Raw genomic sequence first — 27,385 nt, 5'->3', positions numbered from 1 at the left:
TTTCAAAATGTTGTCACAGTTACTTCTCAAAAATGTTTTGAGCCCAGTATTATAGCACCTTTTCCCCTCCACAATTTTCATGCTTGGTTTACGTACACTTTTCCTCTTCCTGTTTTTAAGAAAGCATTACAATCCCAATCACCAGTCCATAAACCCCTTTTGTCATCAACTTTTGCAATGTCCATTACTTCTTTACATAAAGCTTTAAAATGGTCTCTACCAGTGTTTTAAAATTGTACATGAATTATTTTTGTTTCACTGTTAAATACTTGAAAGATTCCATGGATTACAGTTTTTCATATTCTCCCAGAAAATGTTCCATTACAAATTCTCAAATAGGTCATAAAAGGTCTCTATTATTAAAAATAGATGTTCTTATCTCTTGTGCTTTTACTACCACAGGAGTTATTAAATTATCCCATACTTCACATCTGTCCATTTCCTGGTCTTTACCTTGAAGCCTCATTACATGCTTCCATTTTCTTTTCTGCTATTCCACTTTTGCATTCTTTTACTTTCTCTGCATATGCTTTCTTTTCCATCTCACCACTATTCTTCAGAACTGTCTCTGCATCTTCCCTTTATAATTTTCTCCATAATGTTCCCCCAAGAAACATCTCCATTTTCTGGCTCACTGTGCACCACCATTTCGTTAAGTAAATCATTCTGAAACCCTCCCAACTGGAGGGCTGTAATTATGCATCCATCATTTGCTGACTCATCTCCAAACACGTTTGTTTGAAACATTTCCACAGAATCTTGCACACATTCTCCAGTCTCGAGATCTGCTTCCTCCTATCTCCTCTTCATCTGCCACCTTGTTTCTTCAAGACGTTTCTGCGTCTGGAATGGAAACAGGAAGTGCTCCACCAAAATGGGTTCCACTCTCAACAACGACGAGTAGGGAAGTTCAAGATGCCCACAGCAAATTTCCCATAATAGTATAAAACTACCTCGGGTCTCCCCTGAAGAGAAGCCCCTAGCCTAGCGGGACTAACCTGGGCAACAAAAGATGGTTGGAAAAATTAATAAACAGCATGCATTTGCATATGGGATGGCCTGCACCTCTCAAGTATCAAAGTAGGGAGAACACCCATTTGCACTTAGAAAGCATTACAAGTCACTTCAGCAAAATAGTTAAATACCAAACTTTTTTCTGCCAAAAGACTTCAACTTTCAAAGCAATGGACTGGCTCACTTAATCCTCAAAGAAGTTATGCTCATCATAATGGTACATCTGTGTTGTCCATATTCATTCTTCAGCTGATGGGTTTGGATCAGACTGCCATTGCTAAAGCCAGTGGCAACCAGGAACTCTAGAGCTTCTCCCTTACCCACAATGCACTAATCCCCATTACCTCAGCTCTCAAATGTTCCTTAGAAAAGTAAAAGATGGAAATCATTGTCGAGAAGCTATATCTGAAGTGTTTATATAAATAAGTTGTGTACTCTATTACTCATTCGTCTAGAAGCAGAGGTACCCAAGGTTCTTCAGGGCTTTCATTAGCTTCTAGCGAGACATCTGGGGGAGGCTGGACAGCAACCAGATCAGGCCTAACCTTTCCAGCACAAACATGACACTCTGAATAGGAGGATTCCACCATAGCACTCTGGGCCAAGAGCTTAAGTCATTTATTTCCAGGGTATATGGATAAGGAAGAGGAGTCACTGAGAGGTCGTAGAGCCAAACACTTGACAGATGGAGCACTGCATATGGTCATGGGAAGCACCCAAGACACTGGTCATAATGGTCTTTATGGGGAAACTGACTGGCACACTAGCATTTTTCCCTTCTTGGATGACATGAGCACAAATATAATACAATAAAAAAAAGGGTAGGGAAGAAACCTCTACAAGGCACTTATCTGAAGATTGCTTGGTAACCAGCATGGCAGAAAGGCAGTCATGACTGACGTCTGGATTAGCGGCAAAGTAGTTTGTACGGTGCCCATAAAACCTTGAGGCTTTGGTATATTCGCCGAATGTTGGAGTACCTTGGCAGTAGACCCCTCATGCACGACAATAATGCACCAGTAATATGGAAGAACCCCCCATGCAAAGAATACTGCAACACTAATATGGAAGGACATCACCATTGACCTTTGCATTCTAAAAAAAAAAAAAAAATCTTAAAAGCAAACAGTCAATTCAACAAAATAGACATGGCCCAAGTGTATTGCTGAAATATAAACACCGGCATAAATTTAACTATTTCCAAAATGTGAGGACACCCTAATCTAGGACCTGTCATGTGCAACACTGTCAAACAATTCTAATACTCCTTTCTGGAACAACCCTGGTGGAATAAATGCTTCTAGTATTTGGAAGAGGAAATAGCTGCAGAGCTGAGCATCTTTCAACACACCAGACAATCACAGCAACAGAAAAGTACAGTTGTGTCTACTTATCATAAATGTAGATGTCTAGAGTCTCTTCACTGTTGCAGTAATAACCATATGGGTTTTCCTTGCTGTGGCAGCCCTTGGCCAGCCCAAGTAAGAGATTTACCTTCCTCTTCCTAGGCTGGCAGACATCCTGCATTTGATAACAGGATGTCAGAGTATAAAGGTTGTCAGCCAGCGCTAACAAGCCTTTCTTGCCCCCCAGGAAAGGTAGAAGTCCCCCAGGAGAAGCTCCATTTATGGCAAGTATACAAAAAAATGTATTATGTTCATAGTGTTTCACTGCTGTAGTAATAATCATATGATAAGATTCCCAAAGTTAAGCAAAGAGTAGCTGGAATACTAGGTATATCTAGGCAGATATTAGAATACTCTACAGGCTTGGAGGCAAAACCAGCTCTGAATTTGGAGAAAACTGGGATATTATATGGACTGAGAATCAAATGGCAGCCTCCAGAATTTCTCTGGTGGGGACTCCATAGAAGCACTTGTAGTGGCAGCAGCTCTACCTAAACGAGACTTGATATGACATGGGACTTGCTTTCCACGATGCTTGTAACAGAAGGCAATACAGTTATAAATCCATTTAGAAATGGTTTGCTTGTTGACAGGAATTCCCAGTTTTTATTAGCATAAGATACAAAGAATTGGTTGGAGTTCCGGTCAGCCTTGCTCCTGTCCAGAAAGTATCAGGAGCTGTCAATGAACACCAAGGGAATAAAGGATATGTTCCCCACCTGTTTTGAGGGCAAGTGGAAAAAGTAGGGAAAGTGAATGATTCAGGGTAAATTCAGAGACCAGCTTCAGCATGAAAGAAGGGTTAGTGCTGAGAAACACTGCCCTGGTGAAAAATGAGAAAAGGTTTGGTGCATGCAAGTGCCTGGAGTTCTGAGCCCAGTCTTGCTGAGATGATAGCCACTAAGAAAGTGGTTTTCCAGGACAGAAACTGAATGGCAGCTGTAGCAGCGGTGAACCAAAGGCACAGTCCCCAAAGCAAGGCAGCATCAATTTCAGGGTCATGCTGGGTAAACAGGACATGGTCAACAACTCAGTTGGGGATTTTAGAACACCTAGTCTATTCAATACTCCACTACATCCAGCCATTATGTCACTTGTGAAACTAAGTGAAAGATATATTACGGAAGTATTTAGGCCAACAATTATTGTCAAGAAATTAACATAACCAATCAGGTAATGATCCTACTAAAAGAAATCTGTAGCTATAATGTAAGGTGCATGGAACCAGACAACAGGGAGGAATGGTCATGTTGGGACACCATAGATTATAATAGTAGAATAAAAACACTACTATTTACAGATCACTATGAAGTAGTATCTAATATAGCACAGAATACACTACTATTTACAGATCACTATGAAGTAGTATCTAATATAGCACAGAATATACTATGATTGATAACACTACATATGATCTACTGATGCAGGAGCAAATAATTGAATACAACTGAGAACTCAAGTACGACTTCATACCAGTGACAAGTGGAGTACCACATGGTTCGGTCCTGGGTACTCTTCTGTTCGGCATCTACTTCTCTGAAGTGCAGGCCAACAAAGATCTTTGGCTAACAAAGTTTGCAGGCGACTGCAAACTGGGAGCCATAATAAACTCCCCTAATGATGTAGACATTCTACAAAAGGGCTTCAGAGACAGATGCTTGGTGTCAAAGTCATGGCCTTGAGCTCAATGCCAAGAAGTGCATTGTCATCCCCTTTGGTGTCAAAGTCATGTCCTTGAGCTCAATGCCAAGAAGTGCATTGTCATCCCCTTTGGGAATAACTTTGTACCCATGAACTACCACCACATAGACGATAGCTCACTAAACACTGAAAGTGGGATAAGAGACCTCAGGACACAGGTGGACAGTAGTCTCTCCTTTGATAACATCGCCACAGTAGTCAGGAAATCCTTCTACATGGCACACATCACAAAAAGATTCTCCTCTAGAAAAAAGGTTGCGCCTCTCTACTCATCAGACCCATTAGAGTGTATAATGCCCTATTTGGCATGCTTCTCATAAGACACTTACAATTGGAAAGGCCACAGAAATACCTCACTAAGAGGATTACCGGCCTCGAACAGATGCCATATGCAGACCGTCTCAAAACTCCAGCTCTACTCCATCACATATCGCCTACTCAGAGGTGATCTCTGCCAAACATACAAAGCTGCGTTAAACCCAGAGCTGTTGGACATGCTACACTTAGAAACCCCAATCTCTGAACCACATGCTCCAGGGCCTAAACCTTGTCACCACAATAAACGGAACATGCTGGAGGGATAGATTCCTGTCCCAGAGACTTCCCATACTCTGGAACAAACTACCCATTCATGTCAAGCAAAGCTCCTCATTGGCCCTCTAAGAAAAACCTTGACGACTGGATGGGAAGTAGAAAATTCACCCTGGGAATCAATTCTGCAGCACTGCTGGACAGCGGAACAGGAAATAATTCTCTTGGGTGGCGAAAGCCAGGGAACCTTTTTGGCTAGGCTTATATAGGCCCCAGGGCCGATAGTCTAATACCTATGAACTGAGTTTCTCTGTATACCTACGATTTTCCATAAGATACCTTTGACCCTCCCATGTGCCCTATAGTACACACAAAAGGCTTAAAGACCTTTGGCATGGACAGATATACAGATGTAAACCTGAAGGGTATTCTTAATACCAATTACATTTATAAGTACTCCTGAGACAATGACCAAAATTAAGAAGTAATTACATGCTGAAGATCTTATTTTAGCTACTATTGAGGTAAAATATTTGCTCCTATAAGGTTTGAGTGAAAGGCTTATGGGAGGATAGTAAAATAAGATGGACTGGGGAGGAGAGAATAGGCTGTCTGGCTATTAATAGAATTGAAGAAACCAAGTGGTCAGCTTGAGGATGGACAGACTGGGATGAATCATTCCTCTCGGATGTGACAGTAGGCCTGGACTGGGATCCAGAACCCAAGGTTTTCTATGTAAATGAGGCCAAAGGAAGGGAAATCAGATTTGTCAAGGCCAAAATTGGTCAATAAGGATTACCACCCTCTTAACCGGTTTGCTTTCTGGAGAAATTTTGGAATCAAGGGAGTTGGGGCTATTATGGACTTTCCCAGAATGTGCGTTGCTACAAGAAAAGAGTTTGAAGAGATAGCCCACTGCCATACCTGCAGCATTTTTTGACACAGCGGGTATGATCTGGTTCCTTCCCTGTTTAGGTACCAGAGCACAGACATGTCTGATAGAATCGCTACCTTTCCTCAAGGAAGAGCATTCTGAGCAGCCTGCAATGCTAAAAGCACCACTCATCTCCAGAATGTTTGTGTAAATTGACCTCACTGGCAGACCAGATGCCATGGACCTTTTTCTCCTAGTTAATACTCTCCCACACCATATCTGGGAAGCATCTGTTGTCACCATGGCCTGCAGTTGTGGGGAACAAAGGGTCAGCCTCGTGTTTGAGAAGGTTCCAACTAAGATTTTTCATAACTTATGATTCTCACTACACCTTTCTAAACATACTGGAAAATATTAAGATAGAACCAATCACACTAATACTGGATGATTTTAACTACCCTGCCATTAACTGGGAAAACTACTCGTGTACCAACACCTTTGCCCACCGGTTCTTGGAATTCATAAATTCCAACGCCCTGGATCAACTAATCCATAGTCCCACCAGGGGCTCCAATATCCTAGACCTGGTCATAACCAACATGGGAAATAAATGCTCCACACCTATGGTCACCCCCTTGTTAGTCAGCTCTGACCATAAGCTAATCACCCTTGACATCCACATCCCACCCCCACCCCCCCCAGTAAGGAAACCTCCATAAAAAACTTCCACAAAGCCAACATCATGCTACTCAAGTCAGAAGTGACAAACTTCATGACACCCATGCAGACGGGAACTGAAAGTTCAACTGCTGAATCCTACACTAAGGCACTGTACAAGCAGATCCACTCATGCATGAATTGTGCCATCCCAAATAGAACCAAGATGCTCTCATCCAAAAAAGGGAAGTCAATCTGGTGGTCCCCTGCCATAAACAAACTTTACAACAAAAAGGAATAAATGGTTGCAGAAGAGGAAAATCCCAGGATGCAAAAAACTCCCTTACCAGCCTCAGTAAGAAACTGAGATCCCTCAAAATCCTCCAAAGCTAGTTATGAAAAAACTGCCAAAGATTCCAAAGACAACCACAAGGCATTCTATAACTATGTCAAGAATCTAAATGTCAATGCTCAGATCTGCTCGGAGCTAAAACAGAATGGCATTAAATAAACTGATCCCAAGGATATTACCAATATCCTGGCAGATCGATTCAGTGCCAACTTCACCCCCTCTCACCACCTAAATGGCCCAGCTCAACACCGGAAGATTGCCAAATTCCGGTAATAACAGCCACACAGGTAAAAAACGCACTCTCCAAAGCTAAGAATATAGCATCCATGGGACCAGATGACATCCCAGGCTGTGTACAACATGAACTACAATATGAACTGGCACCTCACTTAAGTGTCATGTTTAATCATAGCCTCACCTCAGGTTTCATGCCCACTGAGTGGCGCAGAGCTACAGTTATTCCACTCCACAAGGGGGATCCACCTTGGATCCCGGAAACTACCGTCCCATCAGTCTGACGAGCCTCATCTGCAAGGCCATGGAGCGTATTATCATGGAACTTATAAACAAAGACATTGGCAACCTTCAAACACTGGACTCCACCCAGTTTGGGTTTGTGAAGGGCCAATCTGGTCTCCTGAACCTGACTGACTTTTTCGAATCATGTCTCCAGAGCCATGGACAAGGGTAAGGTGGTCCACACAGAATATCAAGACCTTGCCCAAGGCCTTTGACACCATCCCCCACTCTGGAATCATAGATAAACTTACTAAGCTGGGCATTAATCCCCATGTCATCCAATGGGTTGCTAACTGGCTTACTGATAGAACTCACACTGTACACTGTAAATGTAGCAGACTCCAAATCCAGCTCCAGACAAGCGACAAGTGGAGTACCTCAGGGTTCAGTCCTGGGACCGCTCTTGTTTGGCATCTACTTCTCTGAAGTACAGACCAACACCAAGGGACTCTGGCTAACAAAGTTTGCAGATGACTGCAAACTGGGAGCAATTACCGAATCCCCAAATGATGTGGATACTCTACAAAAGGGCCTTACAGAAACAGATGCTTGGTGCCAGAGCCATGGGCTCAAGCTCAATGCCAAGAAATGTATAGTTATCCCCTTTGGGGAAAAAACATGTACCCGTAAATTACCATATAGGTGGCAGCACACTAAACACTGAAAATGTGATGAGACTTAGGGACACAGGTGGACAGTGGTCTCACCTTCGATAACCACATTGCCACAACAGTCAGGAAATCCTTCTATGTGGCACACCTCATCACTAAGGGCTTTTCATCTAGAAAAAAGGATGTCACTGTCCCACTGTACTCATCCCTCATTAGCCCCATTATAGAATACAACGCCCAGTTTGGTACATACCTCTCAAGACATCTGCAACAATTGGAAAGGCAGCAGAAATACCTCACTAAAAGAATCACAGGCCTAAAGCAGATGCCCTACTCTGACCGCCTTAAACTCCAGCTATACGCATATAGTCTACTCAGAGGCGATCTCTGCTTAACATACAAGGCCATGTCAAACCCAGAGCTGTTGGACATGCTACACTTAAAAAAATCCCAATCCCTCAGAGCCATATGCTCCAGGGATCTAAACCTTGTCATCACAAACAAAAAATGCTGGAGGGATAGGTTCCTGACAGACTCTGGAATCGATTGCCCGTACATGTCAAGCAGAGTGCTTCTTTGGCCTCTTTAAAAGGAACCTTGATGATTGGATGGGAGAAAGGAAATTTACCCTGGGGATCACAGTCGCCCTGCTAGACAGGGGTCCAAGGAAGTAAACAGTGTGGGAAGAAATAGTCAGGGAATTGTTATGGCTAGGCTTGTATAGACCCTAGGGCTCTTATGAATTCCAGTGTCTGAGAAGGTTCCAACTAAGATTTTTCATAACGTATGGTTATGCCTAGCTCTGTACAGGCATGGATAACAAAACCTTGCTTGGATAAGTAGATGCCTGGTTGGGGCAAAAAAGAGCCAGTCATCTAAATAGGGAAACATGCAGAATCATTGTCTCAGCTGAGCTGCTACCAATGCCATGCATTTGGTGAATACTCTGGGGGGTGGTAGTGAGACCAAAGGGCAGTGCTCTGAACTGGCAATGACTTGCTCCTAGCCGGAAGTGTAAATTCCTTCTGGATCACCTGTCCGATCTTTACATGGTAGTACTCATCCTGAAGGTCTATGCAGCACAACCAATCGCCCTATTCCAAAAAAGTATGGACTGTACCATATCCATATGGAACTTTTGGTGAACTGACTTTAGTCTTCTGAGATCCAGTATTTGTCTCCCGTCCCCCGTTTTCTTTGGAACCACAATGAACCGCAAGTTCCAAATCCTCTCTAGTCTGGGGGGACCTCCTGGGATGACGTATGCCTAGCACTTTGTGTCTGAACAAAGTACAGTTGTGTACCTACCATAAATGTAGATGTTAAGAGTGTATTCACTGCTGCAGTCATTACACTTGGGTTATCCTGCTGGCAGGCGACCCGCAGTCGACTAGAGTTCCAAAGTCTAAGTCCGGCGTCAGCTGCTGTCGCTTCTTCCCTGACGTCAGTGCACCAGGGGTATAAAAGATGCAACAGACGCCATTTTCTTCAGTTTTTCTTGCCCCAGATGTCAGATGCCCCCAAAAAAGGAAAGGCTGAAAAAAAATGTCAAAAAACATGCATGTACCAAAACATTTCCTTCATCTACAAGCAAATACATCACATAGGTTGTACAGAGTTGAGAAGTACAAAAAAGGACCCAGCAAAGAGAAAAAGGGGGATGGTGGGTGGGTAACCTGGACTGCAACAGTGAATACACTTCTACATTTATGGTAGGTACACAACTGTACTAGGTTCATCGTGTTTCACTGTTGCAGTCATTACACTTGGGTTGAATCCCAAAGCTGAGGTTGGGTGGCTGGGCATAAATAGGATTAGGAGAGGCTACCAGGCCCTGCAGAACTGCAGTGGCAAAGCCTGCTCTGGATTTTAGAGAGGTAAGTCGTAGTGCTTAGTGAAAGTGTGCACTGAACTCCAGATTGCAGCTTCTAGAATGTCTTTGCTTGGTACTCCTCTGAGAAAGGCTGCTGAAGTAGCTGCTGCTCTGGTAGAATGTGGCCTTATGCCCTTAGGCACTGATTTGCCATGTTGTGCATAGCAGAAGCGAATGCAGTGCCCTATCCATTTTGAAATAGGCTTTGCGATCCTGCAGCATAAGCTACAAAACAGTTGCTCAGTTTTTCTGAAAGCTTTTGTTTTGTCCAAGTAGAATCGCAGCTGTCTGTGTATATCCAAAGTGTGCAGAAGTCTCTCCCCTTTAATTCTGGGGATTTGGATAGAAAGTTGTCAAATGAATGGTTTGGTTAAGAGCCACAATGGAAGCCACCTTTGGCATAAATGTTGGGTTGGTCCTTCGAGAGACCCTATCCTGATGAAAAATGATGAAAGGTTCCACTGCCATTAATGCCTGTAACTCAGACTCTTCTTGCTGAAGTTATTGCTAGGAGCAGAGCAGTTTTCCATAAGAATTTTATATCAGCTGTGTTGGCTGGCTCAAAAGGGGGCAGTGTGAGCTTTTCTAATACAAAATTGAGGTCCCAAGTAGGTATTGGTGCTCTCCTTAGGGGTCTTATGTTTCTTGCCCATCTGAGGTAATGCCCTAGCAGTGGATGTGAAAAAATAGGAGGTTCCATATTGCAATGAGCTGAAATGGCAGAGGCATGGATTAATAGATGAAAAAGGATAGGCCTTTGTCCAGCATCTCAGTTAGATATTGTAAAATCTGAGGTATATTTGGAACAAGCGGTTCGCGTCCTTGTGCCTGGTTCCAAGCACAGAATCTCTTCAATTTTTCTGCATATGATTTCCTAGTGCTGGGCCTCCTGGCTTCTAAAATGACATCCATAACAGCTTTAGAGCGAGGAGTGGTCTGAGTGGCTAAATTATCTGCCATGCAGCCAGATTTAAGGTTCTGAGTTGACGGTGTAGAATCTGTCTTGTTGAGTCAGAAGATGAGGAATCTGAGGTAAAAGCCAGGCTGGGCCTCAAGGCAAGCTCTTTAAGATTGGGTACCAGTGCTGGCGTGGCCAGTCTGGGGCAATCAGGATCATGTTTGGCTTCTCTTGTCTGACTTTTAGGAGTACCTTGGGAAGAAGAGGCAGTGGAGGGAAGGCATAAACTGTCAGGGTTTTCTAGCGGAATGAAAGAGCATCCACTTTCCATGCTTGTGAGTGATAAGTTCTTGTGCAGAATTTCTGTAGTTGGCAGTTGTGAGGGGAGGCAAAAAGATCTATGTCTGGGCGTCCCCATTTCCTTGTTAACATGCTGAAGACCTGTGGATTTAGTTTCCATTCGTGCGGATCCATGAGATTTCTGCTTAGTTCATCTGCCAGTGTATTTTTCTTTCCTGGCAGGAATTGTGCCTGCAGATGTACTTGATAGGACAGTGCTGTGCTCCAGTCATGGCTTGCCTGCAGAGGGGGTAAGAATGCATGCCCCCTTGCTTGTTTATGTACCACATAACTGTGGTGTTATCAGTCTTTAGTAATAGTTGTCCTGGATGTAGTAGATCCTTGAAGGCTGTCAGGGCATTCTGTACAGCTAGCATCTCTTTTTGATTGATGTGAAGATGCATTTGTTCCTTGGGTCACGTGCCCTGAATACATTTTCCTGCCATTTGTGCCCCTGAGGCATAATCCGATGCATCCATTGTTACTGTCTGCCTGGCAATGGGTAAGGTGAAGGGCTGTTCCTTGTTGTGGTGACAGGCCCTGGACCACCATCAAAACTCCTGTTTTAGACAGGGAATTATAGTCACTATTGTTTCCAGGCTGTGGCAATGCTGAGTCCAAACAGTTTTTAGATATTGTAGTTTCCTCATATGCAGTCTTGCATATGGAATGAGTAGAATGCAGGAAGCCATGAAGCCCAGGGCCTGCAGAATTTTTCTTGCAGGGAGCTGGGTCTTTGTTGCCATCATTTGAAAGTAATGAATCAGTTGCCTTTGGAGTGAGATGAGCCATCTGGGCAGTTGCATTTAAGTTTGCATCCAGGAATATTATCTCTTGAGAGGGTACTAGTTTTGATTTCTTTTCGTTTATTGTGTACCCTAGGCAAATTAATAATCTTTTTACAAACGCCAGATGCTTTAGTAGAATGTCCTTGCTCTCTGCTTGAAAAAGGCAGTCGTCCAATAGGGATATATCTGAATTCCTCTTTGTCTGCAAAATGCAATTACTGGTGCCAGGCATTTTGTGAAGACCCTGGGCGGAGTAGATAAGCCAAAGGGCAGTGCAGAGAATTGGTAATGCATTGAGCCAGCTATGAATCTGAGGTATCTTCTGCAAGATTGTCTGATTGGGACATGCAGGTATGCCTCTGAGGTCCAAAGTAACTAGCCAAGCCTTCTTGCCCAGCATGGGTAGAAGTTGCTGCAGTGTTAACATTTTGAATTTTGGAACATCCAGGAAAGTATTTAGGATTGACAAGTCCAGTATTGGTCTCCAGGCGTTGTCCTTTCTGGGAACCAGGAAGAGTCTTGAGTAAAATCCTTGTCCCTGTTCTTGCTGTGGTATTCTTTGAATAGCTCCATGTCCATGAGAGCAGCAATTTCCTTTTGTGCCTCTGCCCATTGGTTTTGTGGCAGGTTCGGCATACCTTTTGATTTTGGAAGAGGAAGTGTGTGAAAGTGAAACCTGGAACCCTGAGAAACTATATTCAGTACCCATTTGTCCTGGGTGATTATATGCCAATTTTGGGCGAAAAGTGCCAGCATTCCCCCTAGGGGCGCTGCCAAAAGGTAAGTGCTTGGCTTCTGTAGAGGAAAGTCATTGGGACTGTTTCCTACAAGGATGTGCTTTGTCGTCTCCTCATTTGGGGCAGAAGCACCCCATTGTTTAGGTCTGTAGGAGCCTTGTGGCTGAGATCCGTCTCTTGGGAGTCTGTATCTGCCTCTGTGGCCTGACACCTGAAAGGACCAATTTGTTGAAGGTCAGTTTCTACTAAACCTAGGTGGCTGAACCTGTAGGAAATCCTTTACTGTCTGCATAGATTTTGCTTTATCCTCCATTTTCTTTAACACTTCTGCTTCAACACCAAACAAAATATCATGCTGTAATGGAGCATCCAATAATTTTACTTTAACATGGTCAGGTAAACTTTGTTCTTTCAATCAAGCATGCCTTCGAATGACAGAGCCTGTAACTGCAGCTCTGCAGGAAGCCTCTAATGAATCAAAACCACATTGCAGAGTATGCTTTCCCACTTGTTCAGCTGCATGCAATAATTCCCGTATTTCCTTACTGTCAGGATTCTCTGAATTTGTAAGCATTTTCTGTTTTAACAAAGACATGAGGTACTGCTGATATTTAAGCATGTGAAACTGGCGGTTTAAAGCCCTTACAGCTAAAGTAGCAGAATTTTTCCCCCATCTATCCAGAGCTCTAGAATCCCTATCAGAGGGAACAGGGTTTTAGCAGTGGAAGCCTTAACTCCTTTGGGACCCTGAGAAATTGTTTCAGGGTCAGCAGCAGGGTTTTTATAAAGAAATTTATGAGAGTCAGGGACCCTGTAATACCTGCCTGGCTTGACTGGTGCAGGAGACAGACTGGATTCAGAGAAAACATCAACTATATCAAGCACTGGGGGGGGGGGGGGTAGCCTGGGGCCTGTGTTGAGGCAGTAACAGAAAATCTGAGCCTTTTCTTGGATTCTGAATAATCCTGGCTCTCCCAGTAGAAATGTTCCCTCATGGTGTGCAGAGTTTCCCCAAAAGAGTAATCCTCAGGAGGAGAGGCTGAAGGTATAGATTCTTCAGCATCAGAGTCCTCATAGGGAGCAAGAGAACAGCCCTGATCTGAAGAGGAATCAGAGGAAATAGAAACCTGGTCAGAGGAATCATAGTCAGTGTCTTGCCTAGGCCTTTTATCAGGAGGGGGATGGGAACCCCTGATCAAAGTAATTAAGTCTTCGGCCATTTTAAGCATCTGTTTCTTTGGCATGGTGGACTGTCCAGGATAATGCTGTACTTGTTTGTCTTTAATGGCGGCTGGAGAGGATTTAATAGAAAGCTGTGAAGGTCTGAAAGCACCCTCAGAAGCCGATGCCTGCTCAGCGGCTCCGGACCCATCTGAGGTAATATTTTCTGTAGGTCCAATACCTTGAGTATCCAGAGGCCTAGTTGTCTCCAAGTGGGAGTCTGATACGGCCGGTATCTGAGGTAGCGGGTGTCAGAGGCTGCAAAAGCGCCTCACTGAGAACCGGCGAACGTCCAAGAAGAGGCTTAGTCATCAGTTTTGGACCTCGGATGCTTGTCCTTTTCCTTGTCTTTGCGTTTTATGAATTCTGGTAGTCGGTTGTTCCGACGGCATTATATAGTTAAACCTTCGGCCAAAGTAATGAAATGCAAAATCAAACAGACGTTTAAAATAGTGCGTTTATTGAATTTTGCACAAAACCGACAACTAGTAACGTTGTAGTCAGGGCCTAGGCAAGGAATACAGTAAGAGTGAAAGACGTTATGAGGTATTTGCTTCCCACAAGAAATACAATTGTTAACTTTTACTAACATCGGTCTGGAGCAAGAAAAATTTTCCCCAACGGGGTACTTGGCTTTATTGAAGACTTTGGCTCTGACACTATTTCAAAAGTCTCAGGAGTTGGCCGACCGGCACTTGCAAACTGCTTCTGCTTCGGGCACCGCGCGGCAAGAAAGACTGAAGAAAATGGTGTCTGTTGCATCTTTTATACCCCTGGCACACTGATGTCAGGGAAGAAGCGACAGCAACAGACGCCGGACCTAGACTTTGGAACTTGGGCCGACTGCGGGTCACCTGCCAGCAGGATAACCCAAGTGTAATGACTACAACAGTGAAACACGATGAACATCTGCATGATCCCTTTGAGTGGAACATCAGGGATTTTCTTGTTTGGTGGGGGGGGTGGAGAAAGGGTATTGGGTTACCTCTGGATATTATCCTCTTCACCCATATGTTGGTGGTTCTGTTTAGCCAAACTCTCTACTGCAAGGATAGTCAACCCAGATTGCCACCACAGATGGGCAATCGGGCCTCCTTTCAGGAGTGCTGGAAGAGTTTCCCAAAGAAAGGCTCTCTGGACTTTTGGCTCTGTAGACCTCTGCTGCAAGGGTGCATCTTCCAGAATTGTTCCCCCTCTGCCTCTGGGGGAACTCTCTCCATGTGTCATAAGACCCTTGAGATTTCTCAAACCACATTTTACCACCACCTGACTCTTAGGATAAGGTCTCAGAGGGGCAGAAAAACATATGCCCACAGCAGAAAGGGTCTTACACTATTCATGTGTGAAAAGGAGGGTATCTTTTTGACCCTGGGATCAAAAAGGGATGTGCTGTCAAATGTAGTATTAAGAAATTAAAGACTTAAGGTTCCACAAAGTTGCAAAGGTGCATCCAGGCATATAGATATGCCTGAACCCACTGCTCTGCTCATTCTCTCGGCTGCATGTAATGAACCCTCATGGAAGAACTGGCTACAGAATGTAGGGCTGCCAGACGGAAAGTAACATTTTCTTGGACCCCTTCAGCTACAGGTCCATCAAGGGTATATGGGGGCTCCTTGATCAGATCACTCCGAAGTCTAGTAAAATGGAAAAGGTAATTCAGCAACTATTAAGGCAAAGGTCACTGAAGAGAAAACTCACTTCCCGCATCTATCCATTGCACTGGAGTCCTTATTAGGGGGATGGACAGTAGAAAGTACAGTTGTGTTACCATAAATGTAGATGTTAGAGTGTATTCACTGTTGCAGCCATCATCTGTGGGTTATCCCTGCTGTGGTAGCCCTCGGTCGGCCCTAATACCAGAGTCAATGTTTTTCTGTGGCAGTTGCTTAATGCCAGACGTCAGGTCGTCAGGGCTATAAAGGCAGGCAGACGACCCCATTACATCAGTTTTTCTTGCCCTAACCAGTCAGAAGCCTAAGTAATAATGGAAAAGTGGTCCAGGTGGCAGGAAGCCACTGTCAGAACTTCTGTCTCCCTAAAGAAAGCAGATATAAGGGGGGAAGGAGGGTGGGAAACCAAGACTGCAACAGTGAATACAATAAGTGTACACAACTGTACTATGTTCTTAGTGTTTCACTGTTGCAGTCATTACCTGTGAGAGGATTCCCAAAGTTTAGGCGATGGGTGGTAGGCAAAATAGGAGATGTAAGAGTGGGTCAGCATGCCCTGCAGAGGCAAACCTTGCCCTAGCTTTTGAAAATAGAGGCAAGTGGTAATGGTTGGTGAAGGTATGGACAAGAAGTCCAGGTGGCAGCTTCCAGAAAGTCCCTTGTGGGGACTCCTCTGAGGAATGGTGTGGAAGTGGAGGCTGCCCTTGTGGAGTGGGTTCAAATCACCTTAAGGGGTGGTTTCCCATGAAACTGGTAGCAGAAATGGATGCAGTGTAATATCCATTTGGAAATAATTTGTTTGGAAATGGGATTCCCCTCTGCCCCTGAGGCAAAGTTGACCAGTAGTTGGTCTGACTTCCTGAAGGGTGTAGTGTGGTCCATGTAGTATCTGACCTGCCTATGCACGAGTGCAGAATTCTTTCCCCCCTTGTTTTGAGGGTTAGGAAAGAAAGTGGGGAGATGAATGGCCTGGTTAAGAGTTGCATTTGATACAACTTTGGGCATGGAGGGGTTAGTCCTTAGGGAGACTAAGTCCGCAAGGAAGATGAAGGGTTCAATGGCCATCAGTACCTGAAATTCTAAAACCCTTCTGGCTGGAGGGTGTTTGGTTTGATTTCTTCTCGTTGATGGTGTACCCCAAGGAGGGTTTTGACAAAAAGTAGGTCCTTGAGGAGCTTTTCTTTGCAGTCTGCCTGAATGAGGCAGTCGTCCAGATAAGGGTAAATTTGTATATTTTTCTATATGTGAAATGCTATGGCAGGGGCTAAACATTTGGTGAATACCCTAGGAGCAGTAGATAAGCCAAAGGGTAATGCAGAGAATTGAACATGTTGTGAACCTGCTCTGAAGCAAAGGAATTTCCTTCAGGATTCCTTACGGTGATGTGAAAGTAAGCATTTGCATTTGATACAACTTTGGGCATGGAGGGGTTAGTCCTTAGGGAGACCCAGTCTGCAAGGAAGATGAAGGGTTCAATGGCCATCAGTGCCTGAAATTCTGAAACCCTTCTGGCTGGAGGGTGTTTGGTTTGATTTCTTCTCGTTGATGGTGTACCCCAAGGATGGTTTTGACAAAGGTAGATCTGGGGTGACTAACCAAGAATTTTTTTTCAGCCTGGGTAAGAACTGCTGCAAAGTTAGCATTTTGAATTTGGGGATCACCAGGAAGGTGCTCAGAATGGATAGATTCAGGATGGGGCGCCAGGTGCCCTCTTTTCAGGGAAGAAACAGTCTGGAATAAAATCCTTTGCCTGTTTGAAACAAGTACTTGTATACCAAGGAGCAGTAGAACCTGTCTCCTCAGATCAAAGTCTCTGCCCACTGATTTGGAGGCAAGTCTGGATACCCTCTGAGAAATGGGAGTTCGCTGAAGGAGAATTTGTATCCTGAAAAATGATTTAAGACCCATTGGTCCTTTGTTACAGAAAGCCAATTTTCTTTGCAAAGGGAGAGTTTTCCTCCTAGTTTTGGGTGAGTGGGAGGGGGGCAGAGGGTGAAGAGGGAGTCAGAGTTTTTGCCACAGAGGGATGATTTAGACCTCCCTGGTTTAGGAGTGGAAGTGGTCCACTGGTTTTGTCGCTGGGATAGGAACTTGGGCGGGCTGCCCCTGCGGGGCTTGCCTTGGCCCAGTCTGCTAGGTGCACGAAAGGAACAGTGTTTAGGAAGGAAAATTCCTGCTGAACCTAGGAGGTTGTACCTGAAGGAAATCCTTAACCGTTTGCATAGATTTTGCTGTGTCTTTCATCTTAAGGACCTCTTCTGCTTTTATTCCAAATAAGCGGTCCTTATCCAAGGGTGCATCAAGTAATTTTGATTGGACATGCTCAGGTAGAGGTCATTCCTTCAACGATACAGGTCTCCTAATGACAGATTCCTGACACTGATGCCCTGCTAGAGGCTTCTAAAGCATCATATCCACAGTAAAATGAGTCTTTTGCCACCTGACGAGTGCAGTAATTCTGCTAACTCTTTTGAACTGGCACAGTCAGGAATAGATGAGATTTGTTGTTTTAATAGTTCCAAAGTGTGTTGCTGATATTTCGACATGTGGTACTGAAGTGCTCTGATGGCTAATGTTGCAGAGGTGTACACTTTTTTTCCCCATCTAGCCAGGGCTAGAGTCCTTGTCAGAAGGAACAGGATTCTTTGCAGAACTAGCCTTGGCTCCTTTTGGTCCCTGTCTAAATCACCTCTGGATCAGCAGCAGGGTTCCTGTACAGATATTTGAGAATCCAGTACCCCCAATACCTGCCAGGTTTCCTGGGAGCAGGTGGGAGGGTATCAGGAGGTAAGCTAGATTCCTGGAAAACATCATCCACCATGTCTAGGACAGGAGGAATGGCCAAGGGTCTGTGTTGGGGAAGGTCATTCTCAACCTTTTCTTTGACTGAGGGTAGTCCTGAGATTCCCAGTAGAAATGTTCTGAGTGTGTGCAGGGTTTCCCCAAAGGAAAGATCCTCTGGTGGGGAGGCAGGAATGGATTACTCTGCATCTGAATCCTCATAAGCTGTAAGAGGTTGCTGTTCCTCTTCAGAATCTGTTAAATCAGACTCCTCAGAGCCATGTTTTGTCAATATATGTGGAGGAAGGTCCTTTTCCTTTTAGAAGCTGTGGCATGTCCGCCCCTGATAAGGGAGAAGAGATCCTCCACTATTTTAAGCATTTCGGCTTGGGGAGGGGGAGCAGGAGTAACAGGACGGCTAGTGGAAGATTTCCTAGGAGTAGCCATGCTTCTAGGACTAACGGTATCCCTCTGTCTGACAGAAGCGGTAGTCTGAGGAGAAGACATCGTTTTTTGTCTAGATTGGGAAGTAAGAAGAATCTCCTCTGAAGCTGGTGCCTGCATAGTGGCTCCGGACCCAACCGAAACTGAGACGACCAAAAGCTTGGAAAACGAAGATTTCTGTGGCATACCGGACTCGGAAAGGGTCTCAGTACAGGCCTGTGTAGGTATCTAAAATCAGGCATCAGGGGCTGCAACGACACCTCACCGAATTCTGGAGAACTGACGACTCGCTTTGCGGCGGAGTTGTCAGAAGACTTAGCCTTGTGCGGTCTGTCTTTACACTTTCAGAAAATCAACAGATGGAAGATGAATGGATGCCATTTCTGAATACAAAGACTGAAGACGAAAATACCGTGCTACAAAAAGAGCTCTACGATGAATGGTTCTAGAGTTAAGAGGGCACAAAACCAACAACTGGGGACGTCGTAGTCTGGACCTAAATAAGTGACGCACTATGAATGGAAGTCTTGGTGTGGTATTTGCTTTCCACAGGCAGGACAATTGGGGTACTTGGCTTTTAGATGTTTTCAGCTGCAAATTTGCACTCTGGTAGCGACCGACTGGCACACTTGCAAACTGCTTCTGCTATGGGCTCCACGGCAAGAAAGACTGATGTAATGGTGTCGGCTACCTGCCTTTATAGGCCTGACGACAGGCATCAAGTGACAGCAGCCAATGCAGAAAAATACTGACTCTGGTATTCGGCCTGGCTGAGGGCTACCACAGCAGGGATAACCCATAGGTGAGGACTGCAACAGTAAAACACTAAGAACATCTTTAGTTACAGCATTTGATCACCCAATATTTCTGATAGCACTCAGGGAATGTCTAATCTGCCAGCCCATTACACTCCCAATCAAAACATTCCCAGTTACCCCATCAGACCTCCAATATTTGTTGTACACATCAGGAAAAGTTCTATTAAGTCTGCTAGGGGTACAAAAACACCTATGCACATACTTCCAAGCAAGGATCCTAGAAGCTTGTGCTTTTTTGTAGTACTTAACAGCTTTTCCATATGAAAAAGCACTACAAACGCACTGTATAACACAAACAAATTCAAAACATCCAAACCATCTTTGGGTGCAGACGAATGCAACACCAAATACAGATTAGTCGGTGTGAATAATACTAGCATAAACAAGTTCTAGTTCTTTGAACATCAGACAATCCCATCCGAGTGATTACTCCAGGGTACAAGCTGCTATGGGCAGTTTTGTCTAATTCAAAAAATCTGAACATATACATCACCAAATCAATACTTTCTGGCATCAGAACAAGGCTTAATGATGACATATGAATGGCAAATTAAAGATCTCAGTATGACACTTCAGAACACGTACCAGAGTTGCTGGCCTGATACCAGTCAAAGACCACAATAAAATAGCTCGGCTCCAGGGAGCTTCGTTTTTCAGATGCATCTCTAGCATACAGACAGAGGTGCAGTGTTTGCTACAGTGACCCACAGCCATTTCTAATGGATGCTTTTAGTAGACCAGCTACAGAAAGACATACTTTTACATCTTTTTTGCACTAGCAAGAAATGCCTACAAAAACTGTAGAAAAAAAATTTGAAGACTCATTATTAGCTTAAGGTGGTCGTCAAGGATATGCTTAGCATGGCAATAAGTCTGCTAGTTAAATTTCCTACATTAAAAGCTGTTTTAAGGATAACTGTCCTGCAGTAGTACCTACTCTAAAAGTAAATACTCTTACTCAGGATTTTTAACATTCTTGCAAGACTTCTGTGCATTATGACTCTTCTAGAGTTAGAAGTAACCTCTTCTGGTAAATCTACCTCAAAAGAAACACTAGACGCATCTGAAAATGGGAGAGGTGTGTGTGTGTGCACGTGTGTACACACACGCATGCAACCAGAGATTTGGGTATACATAATATGTTCAAGTTACTCTAATGCAATAAGATAGGAATTCAGTGATTCTGCCTAGATAACGTTATAATTCACTGCCGAGTAAGGTCCTGCAGTCAGCTCACAGCCCTATCCCATCACTGGTGTAGTGTACTGTAGACTACAAATTTCAGCTACTGAGCTATGTACACTGGCTTGGAATAACTAAAGGATTCAACAAGACTGATAGCCCTAAACTACCTGGATTACAATACAAGCTAACATTTGGCTGCAGTAATTTTACCTTCAAATGGCTATGCAAACAACAAATAGGAATAAATGTATGCAATTATAAACTTTGGGTAGAGTGAATTGTACTTATCTGGAATATTCAACATACGATACCATCATTTAATATTAAATGAAAGGCTATTTGTATAAAACACACTGACCTTTTCTCAGGTACAACCCAAGCTATAGAAAAAAGTAAACAGCGTATACCAACTCATACTATTTTACTGCATACCACTATTCTAAGGTTAACAATATTGGGGTAAATGGCTCAAGACTGCATTGAACCAGCTTGCTAATGTATTTAGCAAAGCAAAATATGAACTGTATCCAAGTTGTCCTGAGAATGACAGAAATACAAAAATTAGCAGTGAATTCTCTGCCAAGGTATCTACCTTATATGATGATACTCAATTGGTGAACAAACATGCCCTTGTACCAATACATACATTTCCTATCTGGGACATTACAGAAAGTTGCAAAAGATTCACATGTCCTGTCTGCAGAGTATGGAGCAGGAGCTGTATCACTTATCTTCTACAGTTGTTCACGCAGCTTCTTTCAGTCATAGGTAGGTACTAGGCTATCAGCCCTGGGGCCTATACAAGCCCGGCCAAAAAGGTACCCTGGCTTTTGCCACTCAAGAAAATTATTTTCCTGTGCCACTGTCTAGCAGAGCCACAAAGGTGATCCCCAGGGTGAATTTCCTAGTTCCCATTAAATCAAGATTTTTCTTGAAGACTGCTAATGAGGAGCTTTGTTTGATAGATAGGTAGTTCGTAAACAGATAATTACATTATAATACTCTTATGTGAAGGAGAGATTAAACAGTACTATTAAAACACAGTCCATACCTTGACAACACGAATGGGAGTTTGAGGATTGTTTTTATCCAGATAGTTGATGTATCCAGAAAGAGAAATGCTCAACAAGTAGTTGTTCTGCCATAAGCATCCCAGCTGCTGATCCATTACCTCTGACCCAAAAGAGAATTTGATAACTGCAGTATTAGCAGCCACATCCCAGAGTTTTACTGTTTTATCGCCAGATGCTGATATTAGAGATGTGCTGTCTGGACTCCAGCAAATCTGTATAAAATAAAATAAAACAAAACACAAATAGATGGTTGCAAGTTACTAGGACACATTTCTTGTACATGTACACACGAATGCAATTTTTCCCACCTTAAAATGCCCACAGACTTTTCACTTGCTTTCAATTTCATTCAGACCTTCAGCCACTCAGAAATGCCTTAAACTGATATTGAGTAGTTTACCCACTCAAAATGTTCTCAGCACCTGCATAAAGATTTCTGTAGGTGACAGTATACAGCAGTGGTGTACAACCTTTTTGTGGGGAGGGGCATTACACAGATTCTTAATGCATCTGTGGGCCACCTCAAAACATAGCAAGTCATTACAAGTTAAATAGGTACAGGTGACTGGCATTTTTACTTAAGACAGCAGTTATGAAATTGCCTGTTTTCTACATCAACTTTTGCATTTAACTTTATTCTGGCTTTCAGCCATGACTTTTTACAAACTCTTGCAGAAAGTTACTACTGTTTACAAGTTATAAACAAAGAACAGTTACTTCAGCTAGAATTAGAGGTGTGTGCAACTGCAGTCAATTAGGTAAGTAAGCACGTGCAGGAAAGCTTGCCATCACTGGAGTACGGCATAGCATTTGGCTACATTCTGGGGGGGCCGAATTTGGCCCCGGAGCCGGACATTGTGCATCACTGGTATACAATCTATTCCTATACTACTGCATTCCATACCACCTTACTGTAGTTTTTAGTTCCAAGTTGTTTTTCTAACTTACATTTTTAGGTTTTCAATTCCAAATAGTTCTGCAACACTGAAAGAACTTTAGTCCAAAACTCATATTTTACATATTTTGGATCACTAAACCAGGTTTCATTCAACAGTACACAGTAACATCCTCTAACTACAGAAAAACATCACATTTTATTCCTAAGACTTCCAAAAAAAGTTCCCCAAGATCTATGCAGAGTATGTTTAGAGGGAGAGCGAGAGGGAGAACGAGAGCGAGCGAGAGATTAAGCCCACTGTGTGATGGTTGCTTATAGTCCAGACTGACAGGCACTAAACTCTCACCAGTCTATGAAGCAGTGTCCTTAGCCATTGGCTGAATGCCAAAATGTCTGGCTATGCATGTGTCATGATATGATTAATGGGAGTAATTAGCTAACCAGATATAGCTTTTAAGTACTTGCTAGATGTTCAGTAGTTAGTCTTGCGTCTGCATTACTCAAGAGGAAGGACCTTCATTCTAATGTGAACAATGACCACAGTAATTATTCTTCATCCTTTTTAACCTAGTTGGCATACATGTGATTTTATAGATCTGCCCAGTAGTGACAAAGTGCACAGTGTGAAGAGTGCTGGGTAAATCCATCATCACCCCCCCCCATTTTCTACATGGGGTCAGATGTCAAGTCAACTGTCCATCTTTCTCAATTCAGTACCATTCTCCTACCTTCTTAGACAGTCATGCTGACTGTCGCAGGTCTTCTCTCACACAATCCATTCACCTCTTAGCTAGAAGGCATTGCTTCCTTCCTGTTCGTCCCAAATCATCTTAGTCTGTCTGTGGATCCCAAGTCGTGTGGCTTTACTACCCTGCCCTTCCATCTTATCTCCTGGATACATAGATGTCCACCCTCTTTCTTATGGCATCCACTTCCAAGCTGCATCCTGCAAGTAAATCTACAGTGAGCGAGTGCAGCAATTCCTAGTTCATGTTTGTCAGGTTTATTGGTTTTACATCCAGCTTTTGCTCAACACATCTACCCCAGATAAGTGGATGTCAACTGGCAGCAGCTTACTGACCCAGAGCTACCAGGCTTTATGGAGGGCACACCAGCCAAGTGGCAAATACATCACTCCCACCGTCAGCATAGAGCCGAATAGGCTGTGTCCTCAACCCACTTAGCACCAGGAACTACCCATGCTCATCTTCTGGTTACAGTCAACACAACCAAATCACCTAGAGGCAATTTTTACAAGGTTGAGTGGCTAGTCCTGATCAGTGTTCTATCCTGAGGATACCTGTGCACCACAGTTGATAAAGTGGTCGGTCATAGTCTATATGACTCTTCCCCTTATAGGCACCATCTAGAGTCTGCACTCCTACCCACAACTCCATTCTTGGGCGAGTTTGAAGTGGAAAAGACTCCGCATCTTTTTGGGACGAATCTCATACAGACACAGGTAGAACATGCAAACTGTATACAGGCACTGGCTAGTGGTCAGGTAGAACCTTGTACCTTGTGCATGGGAGGTAAAAACTTTAACCATTGTCAATTTTAAATCTACTGGCCCTACTAAATTCATTTAAGATCTATGGTATTTGTAACACCAAATGACATCCAGCATATTTTATTATAGTTTGTATAAAAACTAAATCAACATCCACACTAGGGTTACCACCACAGCCTTGTTTACAACTTTGCAGTAGACCTCTTAGCCCTCACTAAAGATCACCTTCCCAACTGAACTGAAGAAAAAAAAATTGAACAAAGCTCTTCACAGTCTTAAATGTATACAAGTCATCAATGCAGGTGTCACAATTACAACTTTCAGATGCAATACTACGACTGTACCACACTGTCACCAAACTACACTTGTGATAGCTAAATTAATGAAGTCTGGCATTCACTTACCCATCAGAAGTCAAAATGCTACACTGGCTTGCTCAAGGCCTTGCAAATTCTACTCCATTATTCCGCACTGAGGAAGACCTTGTTAACAGCAGATGCAATAGGACTCAGCCCAGGATTCATTGTGTTAGCGTCTCCTTTGAGAAACGGTTTTAGTGAGTTTCCTCTCAGATGACTTATGAAAAGATGAAGGTACAGAATTTAGTTATCACTAATTTTCTTTAAAGGAGACCAAAGACATGTTTATTTCATCATGGTTTGACGTTTCCTACATTTTAGCACCACTATGGGACTATTTACAGGTTTTTAATTATTTTTCTACATAATTTCTGAGTCTGACCACATGGGGTCTGGCATCTTGAAATAATTCTGATAGTTTGGTGTGCCTCTAGGTTTCCCACAATGCAATGCTTGCCTGTAAAAAAAATTACATCACACAGACCTCTTTCTTCCTAAAGCTCCCATCACTGCATTGGATTTTACATGCATACACTGCTGTCTTTCAGTCAGTTATAACTAGCATTTCATGCTGCTCAATAACTACTTAAAACACAAACAGTGCAAATGCCACAGAACAGACTTTCAAAGTGCTTTTTACTGCTGCATCTTTTTAGAAAGAAAAAAAACGCAGTTTTTTGTGAAGCCTGAATTGTACTACTTTGACTCCTCTCCCATCCCCCTTCCCAGCTAACGTCCCTAGCTATCAAAGTGCTAAGGGTATTTGAGCAGTTACCTGCTGTGATTTACAGCTCACAGCAGGAGACCTTACTCATGTACCATTTCCTTGTTCTAGCATTTACTTTCTGTATGGGTAGGGGAAGGACCAGGAAGCTGTAACATCACAGCATGGGTGAGTTTTTAGGACGGTCATGGTAATGTCAGTTTGGGAAGGGAATTGGCCAGAAAACTACATGTATTCAGTGGCCTTGATGACATAAATTAACTGGAGACCACAGCAAACTTTTCCAGGGTGGGCTAAAAGCTTTTGAAAGTGAAACCACCACAGTACAGTAAAGTGCTGTTCTAGTGCAGAGAAACAGTCAGTTTAAAATATTTTAAATGCTGTATTGTTTATTCATAGCAGAGACAGTAAATAGGGAGAAAAAAGTTCAGCATTTAATTGAATCCAGTCATGCTTTAAAGAGAACTTGTGTGACTTGCTGACCTCACCTGAATAGATGCAGACTAAAATGCTTGCAGAAAATTTTCTACACAAAGTAAGAAGACTGCTCAAATGTCATCACAGAGGCCAAGACATCAGTTCTACTGGAATATACACCGTGTTCAAATTTTAGACTAACCGTGCACATTATGTATGGCTATTAAAAGGTTCAACAAATTAAGCTAATCAAAGAAAACCCTTAAAATAATAAGTATGCCCCTCAACAACAGAAAGACATGACCATCACAAGCTAAAAACAATGGCAGTTATCTGATTTCACACTAAAATCACCACCTCCATCAAGAGGTGGCCACTACTGGGAAAAAATGGCTCAACTTCAAGCAAGTAGGTTAAAAAGAGAAACTGAGCAAAATTCTCTTCTCAAGCACATTCAAAATTTATGGCTAGGTCTGACAGTCCAGAAGAGAATTACAATTCAGGATCCACTTGTGAATCACAGTAGAGACCGACCTCAAAGCAGGACATGTGCAAAATTCCTGAAGTTAATTACATGTGGAAATCTAAAGGGGAAATGTGACAGCAGACGACAACTCTGCGATGAGAGGTGCTGCCTAAGTAGAAAGCCACAAGGAACCAGTATCAGATACTTCAGTCGACATTGTTTACAACATTCACCTTGTACTTAAGACATCCTCTCAGATGGATTATGGAATGAGATGTTAGCTAAAATATCCTGAAATCTTATTCTCCTCTGGCAAGGCAATGATGACACGGTATACAAAAACTGCATAATCACTGCCTGGGTTTGAGCCTAGACTACTAAATGCAAGCTGGTAGAAAGTAAATGGGGACAGTTTGTCTGAACCTGGATTAATGTCAATTCTCAATGTCACTGTGGATCATGGCATGGCTTCTTCAAACATGGGTAATGAAAGTACTTTAAGCTGCGAATGACTTATAGTACATAGTTTTGGATTTAATATCCTTAGCCACCATCATTCTGCCATGCAAATGTAAGATTCACTTAACCAGACATCTCCTACACCACAACCTGAAGAGGCGCCTGCATCTTGTGGGTTTACCTAGCTATAAACAATCTACCATCACTTGCTCAAAGAATGTTCTGTATAAATTTTCTACTCCTGAATCCATAAATTTTTATGCTCACTTCTAACTCCTTACTCATGTACAAGCTTAAACTGACTAGTTCACACTTACTGGCCTCACCCTACCAGGATGCAGTATAACTATATGTTGAAACACTAAGCAAACAAATACTTCAGCTAACAATGTTGATGAACCCTCCCGATTCCAGCACCAGAGTGCCCTTAACACATATATTTTTCAGTTTCCAGTTTTAAAGAAAAAACATAATTTGAATGCACAATTGCATGTGCTGGAGTAATGCCATTCTACAACACTATTTCACTTTACAGAAATGTAAAGATTATTAATTTCACAACAGTTTTGAAAGAAACTGGCTCCTATTAAAATTACATCCACTAAAAAGCCATTAAGATCTAAAAAGCCCTTACTATCCCTGAACAATGATATCAGGCAACAACATGCTTGCCATGTCAGTTCGGTTTAGTCAAGTGCAGGTCATTCCTACTAAACTTGGCGGACTTCAAGGAGGTCACTAGAGCCATGGATGAGGGCAAAATCGTACATACTGCCTACTTTAACCTGGCAAAGGCATTTGAGACCATACTTCACTCTGGTATTATAGACAAACTCACAATTTTAGGCATAAATCTCGGTCATCCAATGGCTAGCCAAATGACTCACAGATATGACAGGAAGTTAGGGTGGGAGGACCCACCTCCACAGAAAGGCCTGTTACTACTGGAGTCCCAAAGGCCTCAGTACTGGGACCTCACCAATTTGGAATATACTTCTCTGAAATCAAGACAAATGTAGAGGGCCTTTCAATCACTGAATTCCCCCAAAGATGTAGA

General features: G+C 43.1%; 1 protein-coding gene across 1 annotated transcript in view; it reads right to left on the bottom strand.

The window, feature by feature from the left end:
* WDR1 (WD repeat domain 1) overlaps nt 1-27,385 on the bottom strand; it is a 549,035-nt gene that overhangs the window by 159,003 nt on the left and 362,647 nt on the right. The window contains exon 8 of the mRNA XM_044063522.1: nt 21,474-21,707. Within this exon, the coding sequence (XP_043919457.1) occupies nt 21,474-21,707 (234 nt within the window). The remainder of the gene's footprint in view (nt 1-21,473; nt 21,708-27,385) is intronic.

Source organism: Protopterus annectens, chromosome 2.part1 (genome assembly GCF_019279795.1).
Source record: "Protopterus annectens isolate FY-2018-M chromosome 2.part1, PAN1.0, whole genome shotgun sequence".
Classification (NCBI taxonomy): Eukaryota; Metazoa; Chordata; order Ceratodontiformes; family Protopteridae; genus Protopterus; species Protopterus annectens.
The sequence above is the reverse complement of the archived record's forward strand: the minus strand, read 5'-3'. Positions and strand labels throughout refer to the sequence as shown.